The 18,854-nt window shown below is 40.7% G+C and overlaps 1 protein-coding gene across 1 annotated transcript in view; it reads left to right on the forward strand.

Moving 5' to 3' along the window:
- The first annotated feature begins 2,713 nt into the window (after window positions 1–2,713).
- Window positions 2,714–18,854, forward strand: part of LOC124712422 — a 33,207-nt gene continuing 17,066 nt past the window's right edge. Inside the window, exons 1-4 of the mRNA XM_047242716.1 lie at window positions 2,714–2,729; window positions 4,198–4,339; window positions 12,379–12,512; window positions 16,193–16,342. Coding sequence (XP_047098672.1) covers window positions 2,714–2,729; window positions 4,198–4,339; window positions 12,379–12,512; window positions 16,193–16,342 — 442 coding nt within the window. The remainder of the gene's footprint in view (window positions 2,730–4,197; window positions 4,340–12,378; window positions 12,513–16,192; window positions 16,343–18,854) is intronic.

Consider the following 18,854-nt stretch of genomic DNA (forward strand, 5'->3'; position numbering starts at 1 on the left):
ATTAAAAGTAAGGGCGGTAACGTTAAGAGTTCAATGGAAATCCCACTGTTAAATGTAGCGGAGAAAGGAGACAGGTGGAAAGAGTACACTGAATGCCTCTACGATGGGATGGACTTACAGGACGTTTCCTTTCCTTTTTTAGTGCGTTTCTTTCCACTTGTTTTGCCTCTGTATGTGAGGATTTGGAACTGCGTCAGGCCTGTGTCTTTTAGCCGTTCTCCTTGTTCGCTGTCCGTCTTCGTCCCTTCACCGCATGTGTTCCTGTTTCTATGCGTTTGGGTGCTGATGACCACGCTGTTTAGCGCCAGAAAACCTCAAACCACACACACACACACACACACACACACAGGACGAAGAGATAGAAGAAGAAACAGAAGACGACGGGGAAGAGATAGGGGACACATTATTAGAATCAGAATATAAAAGAGCTTTGGTAGACTTAAGATCAAATAAGGGAGAAGGGGTGGATAACATTCCATCGTAATTCCTAAAATCATTGGGGGAAGTTACAACAGAACGACTATTCACGTTGGTGTGTAGAATGTATGAGATTAGCGATACACCATCAGACTTCCGAGGAATCGTCATCCACAAAATTCCGAAGATAGAAAAGGCCGACGAGTTCGAGAATTATCGCACGATCAATTTTGCTTTAGGAAAGGTAAAGGCACCAGAAAGGCGGATATGACGTTGCGGTTGATAATGGAAGCAAGAATGAAGAAAAGTCAAGAAACGTTCGTAGGATCTGTCTACCTGGAAAAAGCGATCGGCACGGTAAAGTAGAGTAAGATGTTTGAAATTCTGAGGAAAAAATGTAGTAAGTTTTACCGAAAGGCGGGTAATATGCAATATGTACAAGTACCAAGAGGGAACAATAAGAGTGGAAGATCAAGAACGGAGTGCTCAGATTGAAAATTCAATCTATACATCGTAGAAGCAACGAGGAAACTGAAAAGACAGGCTCAAGAGTGGGACTGAAATTCAGGGGGAAAGGGTATCACTTCTGTCTTTCGTCTGATCCCGGCGGAGGTTTGAGTCCTCCCTCGGGCATGGGTGTGTGTGTTTGTCCTTAGGATAATTTAGGTTAAGTAGTGTGTAAGCTTAGGGACTGATGACCTTAGCAGTTAAGCCCCATAAGATTTCACACACATTTTTGAACTGTCTCTAAGCTGGTCGTAGGTTGTGCTCCAAAAATGAACAGCATAGAGACAGAAGTGATGACACTTTCTGCAGGACCCGACCATCGTTTTGCAGGACAATGCTCAAGAACGTACAGTGCAAGCTGTTGCTGATTTGTTTGACTGATGGGGCTGTTAAGTGCTATACCACCTACTCCATTCCCTTGACTTAAGCCCTCGTAATTTCAACTCGATTTCTAAACTGAAGGAAACACTTCACGGCATTCGCTTCAGAACTGCTACAAATTCGTCGGGAAATAGACCGCGCCGCTCGAACTGTCAACACAACCGGCACTGCTAAGAGTATCCTACGACTTCCACGTCGCTGGCAACGGGTTATACACAATGCTGGTGACTACTTTTAAGGTCCGTAAAACTTTGAAACACGTATGTATTTTGTACGAGCTGTAAATTAATAGTTGACACTATTAAAGTTCCCACCCTCGTATGTGCCGGATCGGGCATCGAACCCGGATTTCCCGTTTTACGCGAGCGGTCGCCATAACCGCCTCCCTTTTTTTGATCTCATTTTTTTCTGTATTGTTCGTTGAATTTGTTCGAGGCAGACGTCCGACAACACCCGTCCAGGTTCTTCGTTGATCCGTTCACACAGTTATTTATTACAAATGGTAGCTAACCCTCTGACCGAACACGCTGAGCTATCGTGCCAGTAACGGTTTTGGTTATTCGATCGCGACTGGCGGCCAAACCGAAACTTCCATATGACGTCCATACCATTTAAATATGACGTTGTCCATGTGTCATAACTGTTCACGTACATCCCATTAATGTTATTCCCGTGCAGGGGAGACATTATCGTCGGTAAATACGAAATCGCAGTGGTTGTAATCTGAAGAAGTACGATGCAATGTTCCTTCGTACATGCATATATGTAAACACTCAACGCGTCGTGGGATGAAATAAAAACTGACTGACACAGATAATTGTTTTATTTGAACTTTTATTGTCCTAAACAGGTGCAGTTCCTTACAGCAGTCCAACACGGACGACATAAGATTATGGCTTTCCTCTTCCATTTACCTAGGTACTGTTCCAAAGCCTTTTTAAGAAGAGACAACGTCAACACTACTGCTTTCCCTGCAGTTGGTGTTGGGTTTGGTGGCGGAAGTATGGGAGGTGGGTTGATTTCAAAAGGAGAAATCGCTGTTTCTTGCCTTACATTAACTATAGTTAACATTGGCCCTACTGTGGCTTCTGAGGCCCTGTCCGCATTTGCTGCTGATTGCAGAAGACGAAAATCCATAGATAATGAAACCAAGGGGGTCACAAGGATAGATCCCAAATTTTTGGAAACCATTTGCATCTGAGCAGTACGTCGAATCCATCAATGGCCCAACGCCTTTGTCTCTCAAACATCGGACAGGTGGCATCTGGAATAAAATTCAGAACATAGCTCTGTATAAACTGATGCCAAATTTCGGATACCGGAAATACTGCAACATATTGCTACCAACTATTAGGGACACTTGCTTCTATTTAGGCACTACCTAACCCTTACGTGAACTGTGGACGACATGGTTTATCTGTTAGGTAACAAGTCTCATATGAAATGCTTTGAAAGTACGTCTTACCTGGCTTGAGGATAGCCTTCTAACTGAACTCTTCAGCAAGTGTTTGTCCTGACCATAATGCATATACGTTCGAAGGAACAGGCTCTGCTGCGAAAGACATGAAATATATTCGCAGTTGCGAATATGAACCACATCCAGCTAAATAATGAAATTATTGTTTGTAGTTTTACATATAAAACATCTCCCTGTATGAGAATAACATTAATGGAATGTACGAGTACGGGTATGATACATGGACAACGACATAGAAGTCTGGGGGTGGCCGTGAGTCGTGCTCGGATAGCTGAAGCGGTTAGGGCGACCGCCCGCGTAAAGCCGGAAAGCCGGGTTCCAGTCCAGGTCCAGCACGAATTTTGATTGTCGTCATTCCATTATACAGCTAGAGAGGTGCTTCATATTCTCAACTGTCAAAACATTTCATTTCTTTCATAGCCGCTGTAGTCGCCGCAGTCCCTGCTGCATGTCCTTGCAGGTGCGAAGGAACATTACATCGTACTTCACAACACAGGCACTGCAATATCGTATCGTCTCTTTAACACTGTTAGATACAGGTTCGGTTACCATAAGTTTTGTGCGCGGTGGTACGAAAGTGTCTCACCAATGTTCATAAGACTAAAACAATAGATTCAGCCTCGACATTCCTTCGGTGCTACCATGAAGAGGAGGAGGAATTTCTGAATACAGTCATGACCGAGGGTGGGACATGGGTGCAGCACGTGAGCTCTCAAACTGAGGAACGGCCCAAACAGTGGACGGACACTCATTCTTCCAATAAGCCTAAAACACTCGAAGCAGACACCCTCAAACGGCTAAATATTTGTTACAGTTTTTTGATATCACAAAGCGGTTTTGACAACCGATTTCATGAGAGTAAAGGGAGAGAAGTATGTGATATCACGTGTTTATTGTGACACTCTTATAAACCTGCAAAAATCAATCCAAAGAAAACGGCGCAGGTTGAATACAGAAGGCATCATTCTCACTCAAACAAGGAAAATCTCAGAATTTTTGGCTGGGAGAGTTTTCAACGTCCTTGGCAATAAGCTATTTTCATCTATTTTCGAAGATGAAGGCACAGCTAGCCATTCAGCACATCACTACCGGTTAATAACTGGCTAAAGCAACGAGTGCCACTATTCTTTTACGAATGAATGAAGAAGCTGATGTCACAGTATGACAAATGTTTCAGTTTGGGGGGGGGGGGGGGGCAACCGTGTGGAGAAGTAGCGTCACCTCGTAAGTACAGACTGTATATAATTTTTTTTTTTTCCATTTTTCTTTCTTTGATATCCAGTGCGAGGTTAATTTGTGAATAGGCTTCGTATTTTATTGTAGGAAAAGATCGAAATTTTCGTCGTGTCTTAGGTCCAGCCCCTCTTAACGAGGTGATTTGTGAAAGTTGGCTGAGCTGCACAATACGTTTTCAGGAAATCCTGACTTGGGGCTGCCTGCACTACAGCCGCTGCTGGTGGACAAGCTGAACTTCGGCAACAAGGAGGCGGGGCTCAAGCTCAAGCTGCGGGACGTCCGCGTCTCGGGGATCGCCAACAGCACCTTCCACGGGGTTCGGTGAGTGTACATCTTGCGAGCAAAAGCCCTTTAGGAGCTGTGCGACCACCCCTTTCCCACCCGCCAGTCGCCGTGACTGGTTGAAGGCGCGTCACGTGACACTGCCGCCCATATTGGGCCTTCCTACTGCGTCGTAGTAGAGGATGTGTGTCTTATTTTCGGACGTTTCCACAGTGATGTGGTGTTTAGAGTCACCTTTCGAGACACTAAGGCAGGGAAATATTATAGGAGGGAAGCAGTAAGAACAAGAACTACAAAATCATTTTAAGATTCGCCGACGAATAGGGAAAAGTGCCCGTATTTCGGGTTTTGCCTAATTCAGAGTAGCTGAATATCGTCCTTGCTTGGTGCTGCATTCTGTAGCTCCCTCCGGCAACCAGTAGCTAAGGTCATTTTGATACGCCTATGAGAGTTTTATGCTGGTGCTGTTAACGTTTCTTTCTCCACAGCTATCTTTGCGCTGTGGTCAGGAAAAATATTTTCTAAAGTTCAGTTGGAAATCTATCTTAGAGCCAGGGAAGATGTACTTTCAAAGCATTTCATATGAGACTTTTTATCTGTCTGATAAATCATGTCACCCACAGTTCACTTAAGGGTTAGGTAGTGCCTAAATAGAAGCAAGTGTCCCTAATAGTGGGTAGTAATATGTTGCACTATTTCGGGTATCCGAAATTTGGCGTCAGTTTATACAAAACGATGTTCTGAATTTTATTCCAGATACCACCTGTCCGATGTTTGAGAGACAAAGACTTTGGGCCATTGATGGATTGGACATACTGATGAGATGTAAATGGTTTCAAAAAATGTGGGATATGTCCGGGTAACCCCCTTGGTTTCTTCATCTGTGAATTTTCCTCTTCAGCAATCAGCAGCAAATGCGGATGAGGCCTCAGAAGCCGCAGTAGAGCCATTGTTGATTGCAATCAATGCAAGGCAAGAAACAGCGATTTCTGCTTTTGAAATCAGTCCACTTCCTGTACTTCCGCCATCAAACCCAATACCAAGTGCAGGAAAAGCAGTAGTATTGACGATATCTCCTCTTAAAAAGGCTTTGGAGCAGTACCTAGATAGAGGGGAAAAGAAAGCCATAATATTATGTCGTCCATGTTGGACTGTTGTAAGGAACTGTGACTGTTTACGACAATAAAATTTCAAATAAAACAATTATCTGTGTCAGTCACTTTATTTCATCCCACCACGCATTTCGAGAGCTTACACTCTCGTCTTCGGGCGGACATATGATATGATATTACATTTTTGCTAGCTGGATGCAGCCAATTGTTCGTTTTGGTTTCATTTTGCTACAAAAACGTATAAGATGCACTTGTTAGCGTAATATGGCACTAAGATTATAAATTTAAAACGGTGATTGAATTATTTACAATATGTTCCTGTGCACAGAACCCTGAAATTTGTCTTAAATATACATTTATAACTTAGTTTGTCTCACAGAACACGAACCAATAACATAAACCAAAGATTGTAACGACGTAAATATATAGTGCGTTGCCTCAGATATCATTTATTACTAACTTACATTGTGGACCTCATAGACAATTAACAATCATTAAATTGTTTCATTCTGTACAACTTGTTAAAGTATTATTATTGCAAACACTTGGCAATGCAAAGACAACAGAGAAGACATCACATTCAACAAAACCTACTCCATGAGCTTCATTTGATACATGTGACAGACCTTCAATATCTGAGGCTACCAAAAGGAAGCTGTTCGTAAGAAAGAACAAGTAAGCCACGAAACGGCAGGATCATGGTGAGAAAGACTCCATTTCAAGCCTTCATTAAACCATGAATATGAAGAGAACAGGGAGCACATATGAGTATACTGTGACCAACTGTGGTCACCTGACAAGTCCAATGAGACCTGGATTAAATGCAGCGGTTGCTTTCACTTCTGATAGAGCCATGTGCAGGTGTCGACGGTGATACTTGTACAGTTTTTAAATGTGACTTCTGTATCAAAAAGCACAGGACTGAGCATTTTTCTTATGACTGAAACTTCTGCAGAATAACAAAAAGCCATGCAGCACTCTTTACTTTTGAAACAAAAAATTAATACGAACAAGGGCTATGATACTAATCATTAAATTTTTGTATTTGTTTACTACCCATAACTAGGAAACCCGAAAACTTGTAATTAGGAAACATATTTCCGGAGGTAAGAATTACCCTTTTTAATTCTTTGATCTGCAATTACAGAATCAGAAAATATTCGGAAGACTTTTGTAAGGGTAGTATTTCAGTATTCAATAGTAGTAATACGGCACATTTTCTTAATTTAAAGACTGCTAATTTACTGGCGATTTTAAATTTAAAAACGGCACCCAGTAATAGGGCAGTTTCCCCTTTATAAAAGCAGCAAAGAGCCTTTGTGTTTTAACCTGAACAAAGTCGAGATAATAATGTTAAGGTCACATTCTTGGGTCGTTGCTTTTTATTTGTTTGCAGTTGGTTGAAACGCGCCAAGTAAGTAACTTACAATTAATCGAAAAAACTGGTTTTTTTCCTTTTCTTTTCCTAGTTAATGATGAATTCTTGAAAAAAGCTGAATGCTTCCTCATTTGCTTACTTATGTTTAATATATCATTACAGCAGACGGAGGAATAAAAGCAGACGAGAAAAGGTTAAACGGCATGCAAATGTAATCCTTTCAGTACAGTCGATTTTGTTTTGTTTTATTCTCCGTATTTTACAGCTGTTTCTACGCTAGACTAAGCAATTTCAGATGCAAATACTAGTAAAATGTGTGCGGCAAACCATGTTTGGTACATATTTTTGCAGAACGTTCACCACCTAAATGCAGTGACCTGTAAATGACTTATGCTTCTATTACACTGCAGTCGAGATATGCGTGTGTGCGCTGTTACCATTGTATGTCCACCGGACTTTCAGTGGTGTACGATACAACAATAACAGTGCCCACAGCATGTTTTTGGTACCTCAGTATTAAAGAATACGTAGATAAATCTTGCCAGAAAATCTAATGAACCGTGCTACGAGTTGGATAACGGTTGGAATATCAAAATTTCCACGACGTACTCTAGTCGATGGCCACGGCACGGCAACCATGACGACAGCTGAATGCAAAAAATGTCGGGTGAGACCGAAGCCAACAGGCAATTTGTCAATAAGTGGCCACTGAAGCCTCAATAGTTTTGTACTACTCCTCTGTGTGGAGGAGATGTCGACCTAATGTTTGGTACAGGTACAGGTATACGTCGGCGATACCATCGTCGTGTGGAGCCGTAGTGAGTAACAACTCCGTGACTTATTAAGACCCCGAGCAGTCACCATGCCAATTTAATATTTATTATGGAGGCAGAAAACGAGCAACAACTATCCTTTCTAGGTGTGCTGGTTACGAGGAATGATGAGAAACCAGCACGCAGCGTATATCGAAAGCCGACACACACGGACCGGTACCTTTATAAACTGTCAAGTCATCATCCACGTCACAAAAAGGGAATGATTAGTACCTTCTTAACGCGTGTAAGGTATGTGAGTTGCAGCATCTCGGACGCACTATGTAACACCTGGAAAGTGTTCTGAAGGGCATAGGCACTCCACCAGTTGCATAACAAGAGGCACGAAATCTAATAACACCCCGCCATGTGGAGCGTTAGAAAATAAATGCCGGGTAAAGTCTTTCTGTGTTACATCCCCAGGTTGACGGACAGAATCGCCCTCATCCTGCACAAACTCGGCCTAAGGAAGTTTTACAGATCAGCTATGAAGATCAGAGGGTGTCTTGGATCAGAAAAGGACAATAGGAACCCACTTGTAACGTCGCCAGTACAACACATTCCCCGTTCATGTGGAAGAAAAGTCTATGTGGGAATGATAGTCTAGCCATCAACACCAGGATCACCGAACTTAAACGATACTGCAGGGTGGGTCAGGAGGAGAAATCGGCCGTGGTGGAGCACTACCCGGAATTTATTGCTTGAAGAAGAGCTATCGCTCTGTCTTGTTCGGGAAAGGCATAGAAATCCACAAACATGACAACAGTTTCAACAAGAAAGAGGGAAGCCTCAAGTTAACTGATCTTGAATTTCCGTGCTGCAGCGAACAACCGTTGCAGCTAGAAGTGGGAGAACCACTGCAAAATTAACCAGTGAAAATCATCAGACGTTGGCGCGACAAGTACATATAATCTCCGGCGGTCTAGAATCCTTTCCACCGCTAGCAATAGAGTATGAAGTTTCGACTGTCACCTACTCGTGCTGGCAAAACGTCAGGAAAATCGTGGAACAAACGTCGGCCGAAGATCCCGAGACAGACGCCAACAGGCAATATGTTTACAAAGATTTTTATTCCACAAATATGTGCGTTCTTATGACTAAATATCTACACAAAAAAAATTATATTACTTTGTGAACGAAGATTAAAAGTATAACAATGTACAGGCCAAAACCCGTACACGAGCGAATACTGGCACGGATTACATGTTATATGAATAAAAAAACTGTCGAATGAGAAGAACAGTGAAAAGAGGGGAGAGGAGAGGGGAGGAAGGAGTCAGTGGAATAACAACAAGAGAATTATGTAATGGCGAGAAAAATTTTAACTGGCTGCTGCTACTTTAATAAGAATGAATAATAGAACTGCATTTGATACTTATGGATTAAGTCATTGTGAGTGGTGTTCATTGATAGCCAGAATGTCAGTTGATGCCTGATTTCTGCCCATAATTCCTAATGAAGAATATCACATCATAAGAACGATATCCATTCAGAGGATTTTGAAGAGAGACAGAATTTTTCTTTTTTAAGTCTCTAACTCCTTTCACATTGAGTCAGTCTAGTAGCCTCATATTATTGTCTTACAAATAATTTGCCACAGAAATTACAGGAAATCCTATAGATTCCACTATGTTATAAAGGTGGAATCTTGTCTTTTGAACAGAGTGTGAGCAACAATATTCCTAGTATAAAAATGTGGTGTACATTTCCTGGATTTTAATTTTCTGGACGTACTTGTCAAGTCATGCCTAGGAACATACAGCATGGGGATCTATGTGTTGTCAGTGTGATTAAGTGACTGTTATCCTCTGGTTATCCTTTCTGATGAGTTTATTATCAGTTGAAATAGGACTGTAGTCATTCTTGTATGCAATTTATTCAATTATTTTTAATTCGTTTTCAAACTCTGATTTGGTTTGTGATGTAGATAGCAGGCAGTGTACCATAGAGCGGAAGGTTGGGTGTTTATATGTTATAGGATGCTGAGAATTGACAGGTTTACTAAGTCTCTAGAAGTAGTTTAGATTAGATTAGATTAGTACTTGTTCCATAGATCATGAATACGACACTTCGTAATGATGTGGAACGTGTCAGGTAATAAAAGGTGTCTATACAAGATATTCCATTAGACAAAATATTACATGACACTCAATAATTCATTTTATTTTTTTACTTTCCTGTATATCTTAAACCAATGTTTTTTTTCCTGTATATCTTAAACCAATGTTTTTGCCTGCTTGGTGGTTCCTGTCCACAAGCACAGTACATCATCGACGTACCTGATCCAGCATTGCATTTTAAAACTTATGGGCTCTTATCTAAAAGGGTTTGTACAGAATTATCCATAAACATTTCAGCTAATAGGCGATTCAAAGACGACTGCATTGCTACTGACTGACTGTACAGTGTCTGTTGAAACTGAAATTAATTTTACTTTAAGCGTGCCTCAGTTGCCAATCTTATATTCTCTGTATCTAATGGATTTGTTCTGATATAATGTAACAATTCTTTTGAAATTTCCATAGTCTCTCCAACTGTAATATTGAAAAACAAGCTGCTGATACCAAATGAGATTGGGTTAACATTAGATGGAATAGGTACATGTTTCAGTGTTTTGACTTACGTGCGCGAATTAGGTACTCCCAATGTTTGTTTAAATTTAGCTTTTGTTTTATTTAGTGAATCTAACTCTGGCTAATTTATGGCAAGGTAGTTAACTAAAGACACTACAGGTCTTAATGGAATACTTTCTTTGTGAAGCTTAGTTAACAACATACACTGGACGTTATTAGATTCGTGTCTGTGAGGTATTGGAAGACATTAGTAAACAGGAATTGGAAGGTTGAATTCCTCACTTCCATAACATATTTCACTGAAGGATCGTTAGGCAACTAGCATATTGACTTTCGTATGATGTTTGTTGTCAAGAATCAATCACAGTTCGAGAAGAACAGTTTTATTTATTGATGTGATAGTAGGAGGAGGAATGACTCAGAATATCGTTCAGTCAACTATAGTGTGGCACGGAAAGAAATGAGGCTTTCAGCTGCAAAAATGTTTGACTACTTACACACTGTTATAAAGATTTTAGTAGAAAATAAAATTAACTAGAAACGAAAACAGAAATCATATTTATTGACCACTTCTCCTACATAATAAAAGAATTTTTGAATGCATAATATATACAGGGTGAGTCACCTAACGTTACCGCTGGATATATTTCGTAAACCACATCAAATACTGACGAATCGATTCCACAGACCGAAGGTGAGGGGAGGGGCTAGTGTAATTGGTTAATACAAACCATAAAAAAATGCACGGAAGTATGTTTTTTAACACAAACCTATGTTTTTTTAAATGGAACCCCGCTAGTTTTGTTAGCACATCTGAACGCATAAACAAATACGTGATCAATGCCGTTTGTTGCATTGTAAAATATTAATTACATCCGGAGATATTGTAACCTAAAGTTGACGCTTGAGTACCACTCCTCCGCTGTTCGATCGTGTGTATCGGAGAGCACCGAATTACGTACGGATCCAAAGGGAACGGTGATGGACCTTAGGTACAGAAGAGACTGGTACAGCACATTACGTCTACATGCTAAAACCTTTTTATTGGTCTTTTTCACTGACTCACATGTACATTAACATGAGAGATGAGGTAAACGTACACACGTGGTTTGCGTTTTCAATTACGAAGTAGAATAGAGTGTGTCCCACTGGAAACGCGTCGACGTATGTAGTATCAGCATGATGGTGCACCTGCATATTCCTCAATTAACACTAGGCTGACCCTTGACAGGATGTTCGACGGGCGTTTCATAGGACGTGGAGGACGCATAAATTGGCCATCCCGTTTTCCTGATCTTACACCTCTGGACTTCTTTCTGTGGGGTACGTTAAAGGAGAATGTGTACCGTGATGTGCCTACAACCGCAGAGGATATGAAACAACGTATTGTGGCAGCCTGCGGCGACATTACACCAGATGTACTGCGGCGTGTACGACATTCATTACGCCAGAGATTGCAATTGTGTGCAGCAAATGATGGCCACCACATTGAACATCTATAGGCCTGACATGTCAGGACACACTCTATTCCACTTCGTAATTGAAATCGGAAACCACGTGTGTACGTGTACCTCACCCCTCATGGTAATGTACATGTGCGTCAGTGAAAAAGACCAATAAAAAGGTGTTAGCATGTGGACGTAATGTTCTGTTCCAGTCCCTTCTGTACCTAAGGTCCACACCGTTCCCTTTGGATCCGTACGTAATTCGGTGCTCTCCGATACACACGATCGAACAGCTGAGGAGTGGTACTCAAGCGTCAAATTTAGGTTACAATATCTCCGGATGTAATTAACATTTTACAATGCAACAAACGGCACTGATTACGTATTTGCTTATATGTTCAGATGTGCTAACAAAACTAACGGGGTTCCATTTAAAAAAACGTAGGTTTGTGTTAAAAAACATACTTCCGTGAATTTTTTTATGGTTTGTATTACCCAATTACACTAGCCCCTCTCCTCACCTCCGGTCTGTGGAACCGATTCGTCGGTATTTTATGTGGTTTACGAAATATATCCAGCGGTAACGTTAGGTGACTCACCCTGTATATATATATATATATATATATATATATATATATATATATATATATGTGTGTGTGTGTGTGTGTGTGTGTGTGTGTGTGTGTGCGTGTGTAGCTCCACAGTGACCTGGTCGTCGACAGATGTTAAAGCGTAATCATCTTTTTTTCATTTTGCAGCGCCAAACTGGACGACTATACGGTCTTCGTGGGTGGCAAAAGTCCATTAGTGACAATGACAGGAAGATACAAAATCAATTTCACATTCGAAGGAGAGAAAATTGAAGGCAAAGGGCGTTTTGAAATGAATCTGAGTGAGTACTAGAAAATTGCGTCTCTAATTCGTAAGATTTAAGCAGACTATAAGAAGAGGTTCTTGTTGGCAAAACCATTTAAATTCATTTCGATTATAGTCTTTTACTGATAATATAGTATTATACTTTTTTAAATCTAGTTGACTTATTTTTCTTTCCAATTGCGATGGTGCAGCTTATTGGCTACATATCGAAAAGTGTAGGGAGGAAGCCTCAACTGCTCCAATCACTTTTTTCTATCATTACCTCTGGCAACAATCTTCGTACGTGACACGTACCAGGTTGCCCCTGGTTTTTCTGAGTAGACCTGGATATGAAAATAATAATAATAATAATAATAATAATAATAATAATAAATCGATGCAATGTTTCATGTGATAGCATCCATCTTACTACGATACATAGAATGTTGTATCGGCATGCCTATTACGTCGATTGTTTTTTGCAACTGAATACGAATACGGTTTAGAAATGCATGGAAGTGAAACTGAAAAAAGATACTTTCACGAAGTCGGAAACCTTTTACTATAAATTACAAAGAAAGTTGTTATAAAAATACAGTTAAAAGTCCACATATTTGTTTACTGTGCTTTACAAAAGCCCAGTCTTTTGCCCCTCAGGTGATTTCATTGTTCATCCAAAACTTTCGCCGCCAGTGAAAATAATCTCTGAGATGCGAAAGATATGCCGACTGTTATACAATATGTTAACGGAGTATTATACATTTTGGTAAATTCTATTTTATGATCTTTCCAAATTTTCAGCGGATTTTTGATGGTTCTTCCTAACGGAGATATCAGATTATTAAAAGATCATTAGAATTCCAATTCATGTGTAGTGATGTATGATGGTCACAGTCTCAAGCGACCAAAATGATTTAAGATGACGCAGCAAATACGTAAGAAAGTGGGTATTGCCCATTCGATGGACAGAATAAAAAAACATCGGCACATCGAGTATATCGAAGATTCAACTATGTGTAGGTTCGCTTCAATGCATCAATACTATATATTGAGTGTTTTCAAAATGTCGACATCAATATATCATTCATGGGCACGTCCAAGCCCAATACCTCCTTTCTGCTATTTTGTCACGTCTTCACATTGACCCATCTCACTGCGATCATCCATACAGTGGATTGACACTTACAATTTACATAGGCGTTGGAGGGCCATATGATCTCTTGGCGGCGCTTATAACCATCTGACCGCTCCAAAGAGACCAGTGTACAATTTTAAGAGTATGACTAATATTTTGTCCAGTCACCCTATGTTTAAGCTCAAGATGTCCTCCTGCAACAAGTGATAGGAATAGCTTGTTTACTGTAGAGTGGTTTTACGATTTTGGATATTTACGAAATATTTCCACATTTTGTGAAATGTGCCTTTATGGTAGTTGTGATCGGTACACAAGCTCTACGTAAACCTGCGTTGTTTGTGTGAATATGGCAGACACCGGGACGGAATGGTGGCTCAGTAGCCGATAACTGACATCAACTCAACTCAAAACCTGTAATTTGCTTTGTTTTTCTTCTCTCCTGTGACGAGCGATTATGGTGGTGACTATTAACACGGAACTATATTGTCGTCTTGGTTTGGAGTCAGCCAACAGTTTTTACACCGTATCTCACGTAATACGTTCTTTTCAGCTTCTGCAACCAAATAGTTCTCTCATATAGTACTCGACAGGACCTACAGCATGACCTGTGGATAACGAATATATAAATATAAGTGTTATGAAACAGAAGTCCTGAAAAGTATATATGAAGAGTCTCATGTATCTATAGCAGACAAAAATAATTAAAATTCAGAGACCATCAACCTAAGTTTAAGACGAGAGTGCATTTATCACATGTGCGTTTTAGTACATACGTAGATGAATTCCTTTTGGAATGGATAATTGAACTACCGTATTACTCTTTTAATATTAAAATCGAGACTACATTATGACGATGCTATTGCTAGACGACCAGGTAATTGTTGTGAAAAGTGAAAATAAACTGCAAACGGCAGCATATGAGGTACAAAAAGTCTGTGTTATCTGATAACGAAACGGAAGCTAAGCAGTTTGATGGGAGAACAAAATTAGATGAAATATTATAATAAAAGGGGGAATATTAGGGCCAGTAAAAATTTTAAATCCTTGGGATGAAGTATATCACATGTCAGGCGAAATTAATTTTCTAGACACGATATAGAAATTTAACTTAAAGAGTGATACTATTAAACAAACATTACAAAGGAAGCAAGGTAAGAATCAATGTCTGTGTCGTCCCATATTGAAGCATTGAGCGTAGGGCAGCAAATGCAGGATTCATTACTGTACTATGCAAGATCCTAGTCGAGATCGTTCGCAGTTGCCTTCCCGTGACCTGTTATGAATTGTCAAGTGTGTATCTGTCTCTTAGGGGCGTGTGGATGACTATAACGAGTGCTTTTCCAATATAGTGTGCGGGTTTGCTTTGTTGTGGATGAAAGGAAGTGAGAGGGTGAAACCTACTAACAGCCCGTACCCTACTCCTCTAGATTAGCACTAAGGGGTCAGGTAAGCTTAAGGTCTCCATCCGAAGGAATGATTACCATCAACAGTGTCAAATGCCCCCAATTCGTGTGACATCGCGGAGAAGCTTGGGATTCAAACCAGGAAGTCCGCGCAACGTCTGGTGATCAATAACTCAACGCCCCCTCCCTTTGCAGTAAGTGGAAATAGAAAGTAACCAATAGACATAGCGTATCCCGCGGTCACCCATCCAAGTACCTCTTTGTTTTACAGGCGGCTTTAAATTCATGACATTAGATTCTTCATTCTTCTTCGGCCATACCATTTTTCGATCCGCCCCGAAAATGTTAACTTTCTTGGTTAAAAATGACTTGTACCAAAATGTTGCATCTTGCGTAATAAACTCTTTGGGGAAGTCGACTCTCTGCTTTCGATTCTGTTCACTTACATACGGTTTCTTCCTAGCCTATTTTCCACTTTAGCCAATATCTTTCAATACCCTGTGTTTCTTTTTAGGATGTTCCTTCTTTACAGTCTCGTGTAGAAGCTCAGTTGCTAATTTAGATGCACTGAGCGTAGGATCCTCCTTTATTTTTCGTAATAGATTCCTCTTCTCACGTGCGTCCAACTTCTTTGGTTGGCACTTTTGAGGTATGGAATCTCTATGGTCCTCGTTTTTGAATCGTCTAACGATATCTATAAAATACTTTTAGTCATGTTGAGCATGGCAGCAATTTGTCTATGTGATTTACATTTCTCGTTATGAAAAATCACAAGTAGTCGTATATGAAAACTTGTATTAATTATTCTAGGTATTGTACTGTCTGGACACTCGACCACGGTTGTAAACAGCCTTCTAACTTAGAGTATATAAATTGGCGTGAACGAACGAAACAAGTGCTACACTGACAAATGTCAGCATATTGAGGTACCGTGAAAATCGAACTATTTTATTTGGATCGTATTATTTAACAGTTGTTACAAGTTGTGAAAGAAAAGTTCATATTTTTATTTACCGGACATCTACTTGAATATAAAGTTGTTTTGTTAAAAATAAAGTTATGAAGATGCTACAAAGTGAAAATCTCATAGCGTCCGCATGTTGACGTTGCTCACGGTATCCTGTAACGTTGCCGCTCCGCTTAACTTTACGGCTGTAGCGTATGGTGCGTGCCCCGCAGCTGAGGTGGAGTCGAAGAACGTGCTGCACGGCGTGAAGAGCGTGAAGGAGGGCCGTCACTACGTGGACGTGCACCTGGACGGCGACATCCTCAGCGTGGCCGGGCTCAGCGTGCGCTTCCACGGCCTCTTCACCGGCGACAAGGACAAGGGTGAGCTGCTTACCTCCTCTTAATGTCGTCTATGCAACTAAATAAAAGGCTCTATGTTTTTGTGCTGTACCCGTATCACTTGCTATTTTTGTGAATTGTGCTCAGTGACCGCTAATGCGTGTTTGATGTGTTTAGGCAGGGTCAACCAACACTAGCACACTCGGATGCGATAACGCAATCGCTTGCATACTAACACTACACAAATACCTCTAACACAATTTCGTGTCATTGACATTTTCGGTGGAAAAATCACCTAGAAAAAAGGAATTTTTGGAAACGCCATAAACACATGTGTGAGAAGTATCTTCATTCAATACTGTGTTGCTGAGTTCGAGATACTGGGTCCTGATTTTTATTTATTTTTATTTTCTTGTTTTGATCTACTCAGTAATGCTGTAGAATACTCTAGTTCTTAAACGACACATATCCTTTAACTACAGACTTTTTAACACTGAACATAGTGATTATTGGTCAGACATATCAGAAGTATTCGTGAGGGGCATTAATCAGTTAAAATTAATTAGCAGTGATATGTCTGAAATACCTACACACATTGTCAATGTCGAAATGTTAGGCGTACAAAACACATTCAGTTAGAGCGGCCAGCTGACTGAAAGCTGAAAAACATAATTAATAGTTGCATGAACATGATAATAAAAATATACTCTAAAACAAAACAAAAAGGAATGCACTACGAAATAATTATCCGAATGGGACGTAAGTAGATAGATGTGATGTACTCATACAGACAGGCAAAAGATTACAGTTTTAGAAAAACTGGACGATGTATTCACGAGGAAGAGCCTCACAAGTGGAGCAAGTCAATAGCGCGTTGGTCTACCTCTGGCCATTACGTAGTTATTTGGCTAGGCATTGATTGGTACAATTGTTGGATGTTCTACTGAAGGATATCGTGCCAAATACTGTCCGATTGGCGCAGTAGATCTTCAATCTCCGTAGCTGGTTGGACCGCCCTGCCCAGAGCACTCCGATCGTTCTCGTCTGGGGGGAAGATTCAGTGTCCCTGCTGGCCGAGGTTGGGCTTGGCAAGCTTGAAGACGACCAGTGGACACTCTCGCCGCGTGCGGACAACATTATCTTGTTCAAACGTAAGCGCAGAATGACGTGCCATGAAGAGCAACAAAACGGGGAGTAGAATATTGTCAATGTACCGCTGTGCTTTTAAGGTTGCCACGGATGACAACCGAAAGAGTCCTGACCATCATCCTGGTAGTCGGGACGTATGGCGGTTGACATTCATGTTGTTATTCCACCTATGTCTGTTGCGTCTACACGCACATTTTGCAGATTTTCAGGGCTCAGTTCGAAGTGAGACTCATCACTGAGAACAATTCTACTCCAGTCAATAAGATTCCAGCCCGAATAACTGCTTGGATAGGGGCCACGAAGCGTCATTGACAACGCATTATTGACTTGCTCAATTTGTGAATCTCTTTTTCGCAAATAAATCATCGGATTTTGTGATACCAACGTTTCGTGATTACCTGCGAAGGGGGCACTATCCTTACTGAAATAAATGTAATGGACATAAAAGTGGTGAGGGTGATAGTTAGTGCGAATCAATTTGAACTATAAGGAAGCATATAATGTGGACACTGAGTGCGAATGTAGTTGACAGGGTAGTGCGAAACAATACTATTAGACGACGTAATTTACGTGGTTTCAGGGAACTACCCAGGATAAAAGAAGCAGAGATAGGAAAGGGAGGCGTGGATTCGGCATTTGTTTTTTACTTTAGGGGGAGAGGTGTAACATAAGAAACGGGAAACAATGCTGAAAGCAAGGTGCAAAGAATGGAGGAACGCAATGCGTGAAAGACTATACAGTAAACAGTTAAAAGTCAAATACATCATTAAAAGTGGAATACGACCGAGCTCTCGTTTCTGGGTTAGTATTAAATAATTGCACGTATTTTGTATAAGACCTGTGATGATTGCTGCATAACGACTAATAAGCCAGGTATCACATCACGTAGCTTAGAAAAAAAAAACGTTGCAACTAGACCCGAGATCGAACTCGAGTATTCTAACGTAAAATTCTGCCCAGTGCACTCACTGTTCAGTATAGTGACGCAGCACTGAATGAAGATAACTTGTCGTACATTTGGTTACAGTCTTTCTTCTGCGTCCGTTTTCTACAGAAATATTATTACCGATATTTTTGTACTGTTAATAAGCAAGAAATCGCGCCGCGGCGTTCCAGTGCGTGAATTTTGCTTCATCCTGTACAATAAATTTGTTAAATAAGGTTTCCAGGTAGGTTATAATATTTTATTATCCTCCCGTTGTTAGGTAACAAACAACTTTTCCGAACATAGCTTTCGTAAGGCTCTACTTACGATTTTCTGAGATCTCACTATCTCACATATATCGCCCTGGAAGTTATCGTATCTCGATGTCGTGCGTACTGCAGGATGCGCGATTTTCGGCATCTGCGAGCACTCTACGCGGGACAACGACGTACATTTCCATGTGAACACATATAGGATAAT

This window comes from Schistocerca piceifrons, chromosome 8, assembly GCF_021461385.2.
Source record: "Schistocerca piceifrons isolate TAMUIC-IGC-003096 chromosome 8, iqSchPice1.1, whole genome shotgun sequence".
Taxonomy (NCBI): domain Eukaryota; kingdom Metazoa; phylum Arthropoda; class Insecta; order Orthoptera; family Acrididae; genus Schistocerca; species Schistocerca piceifrons.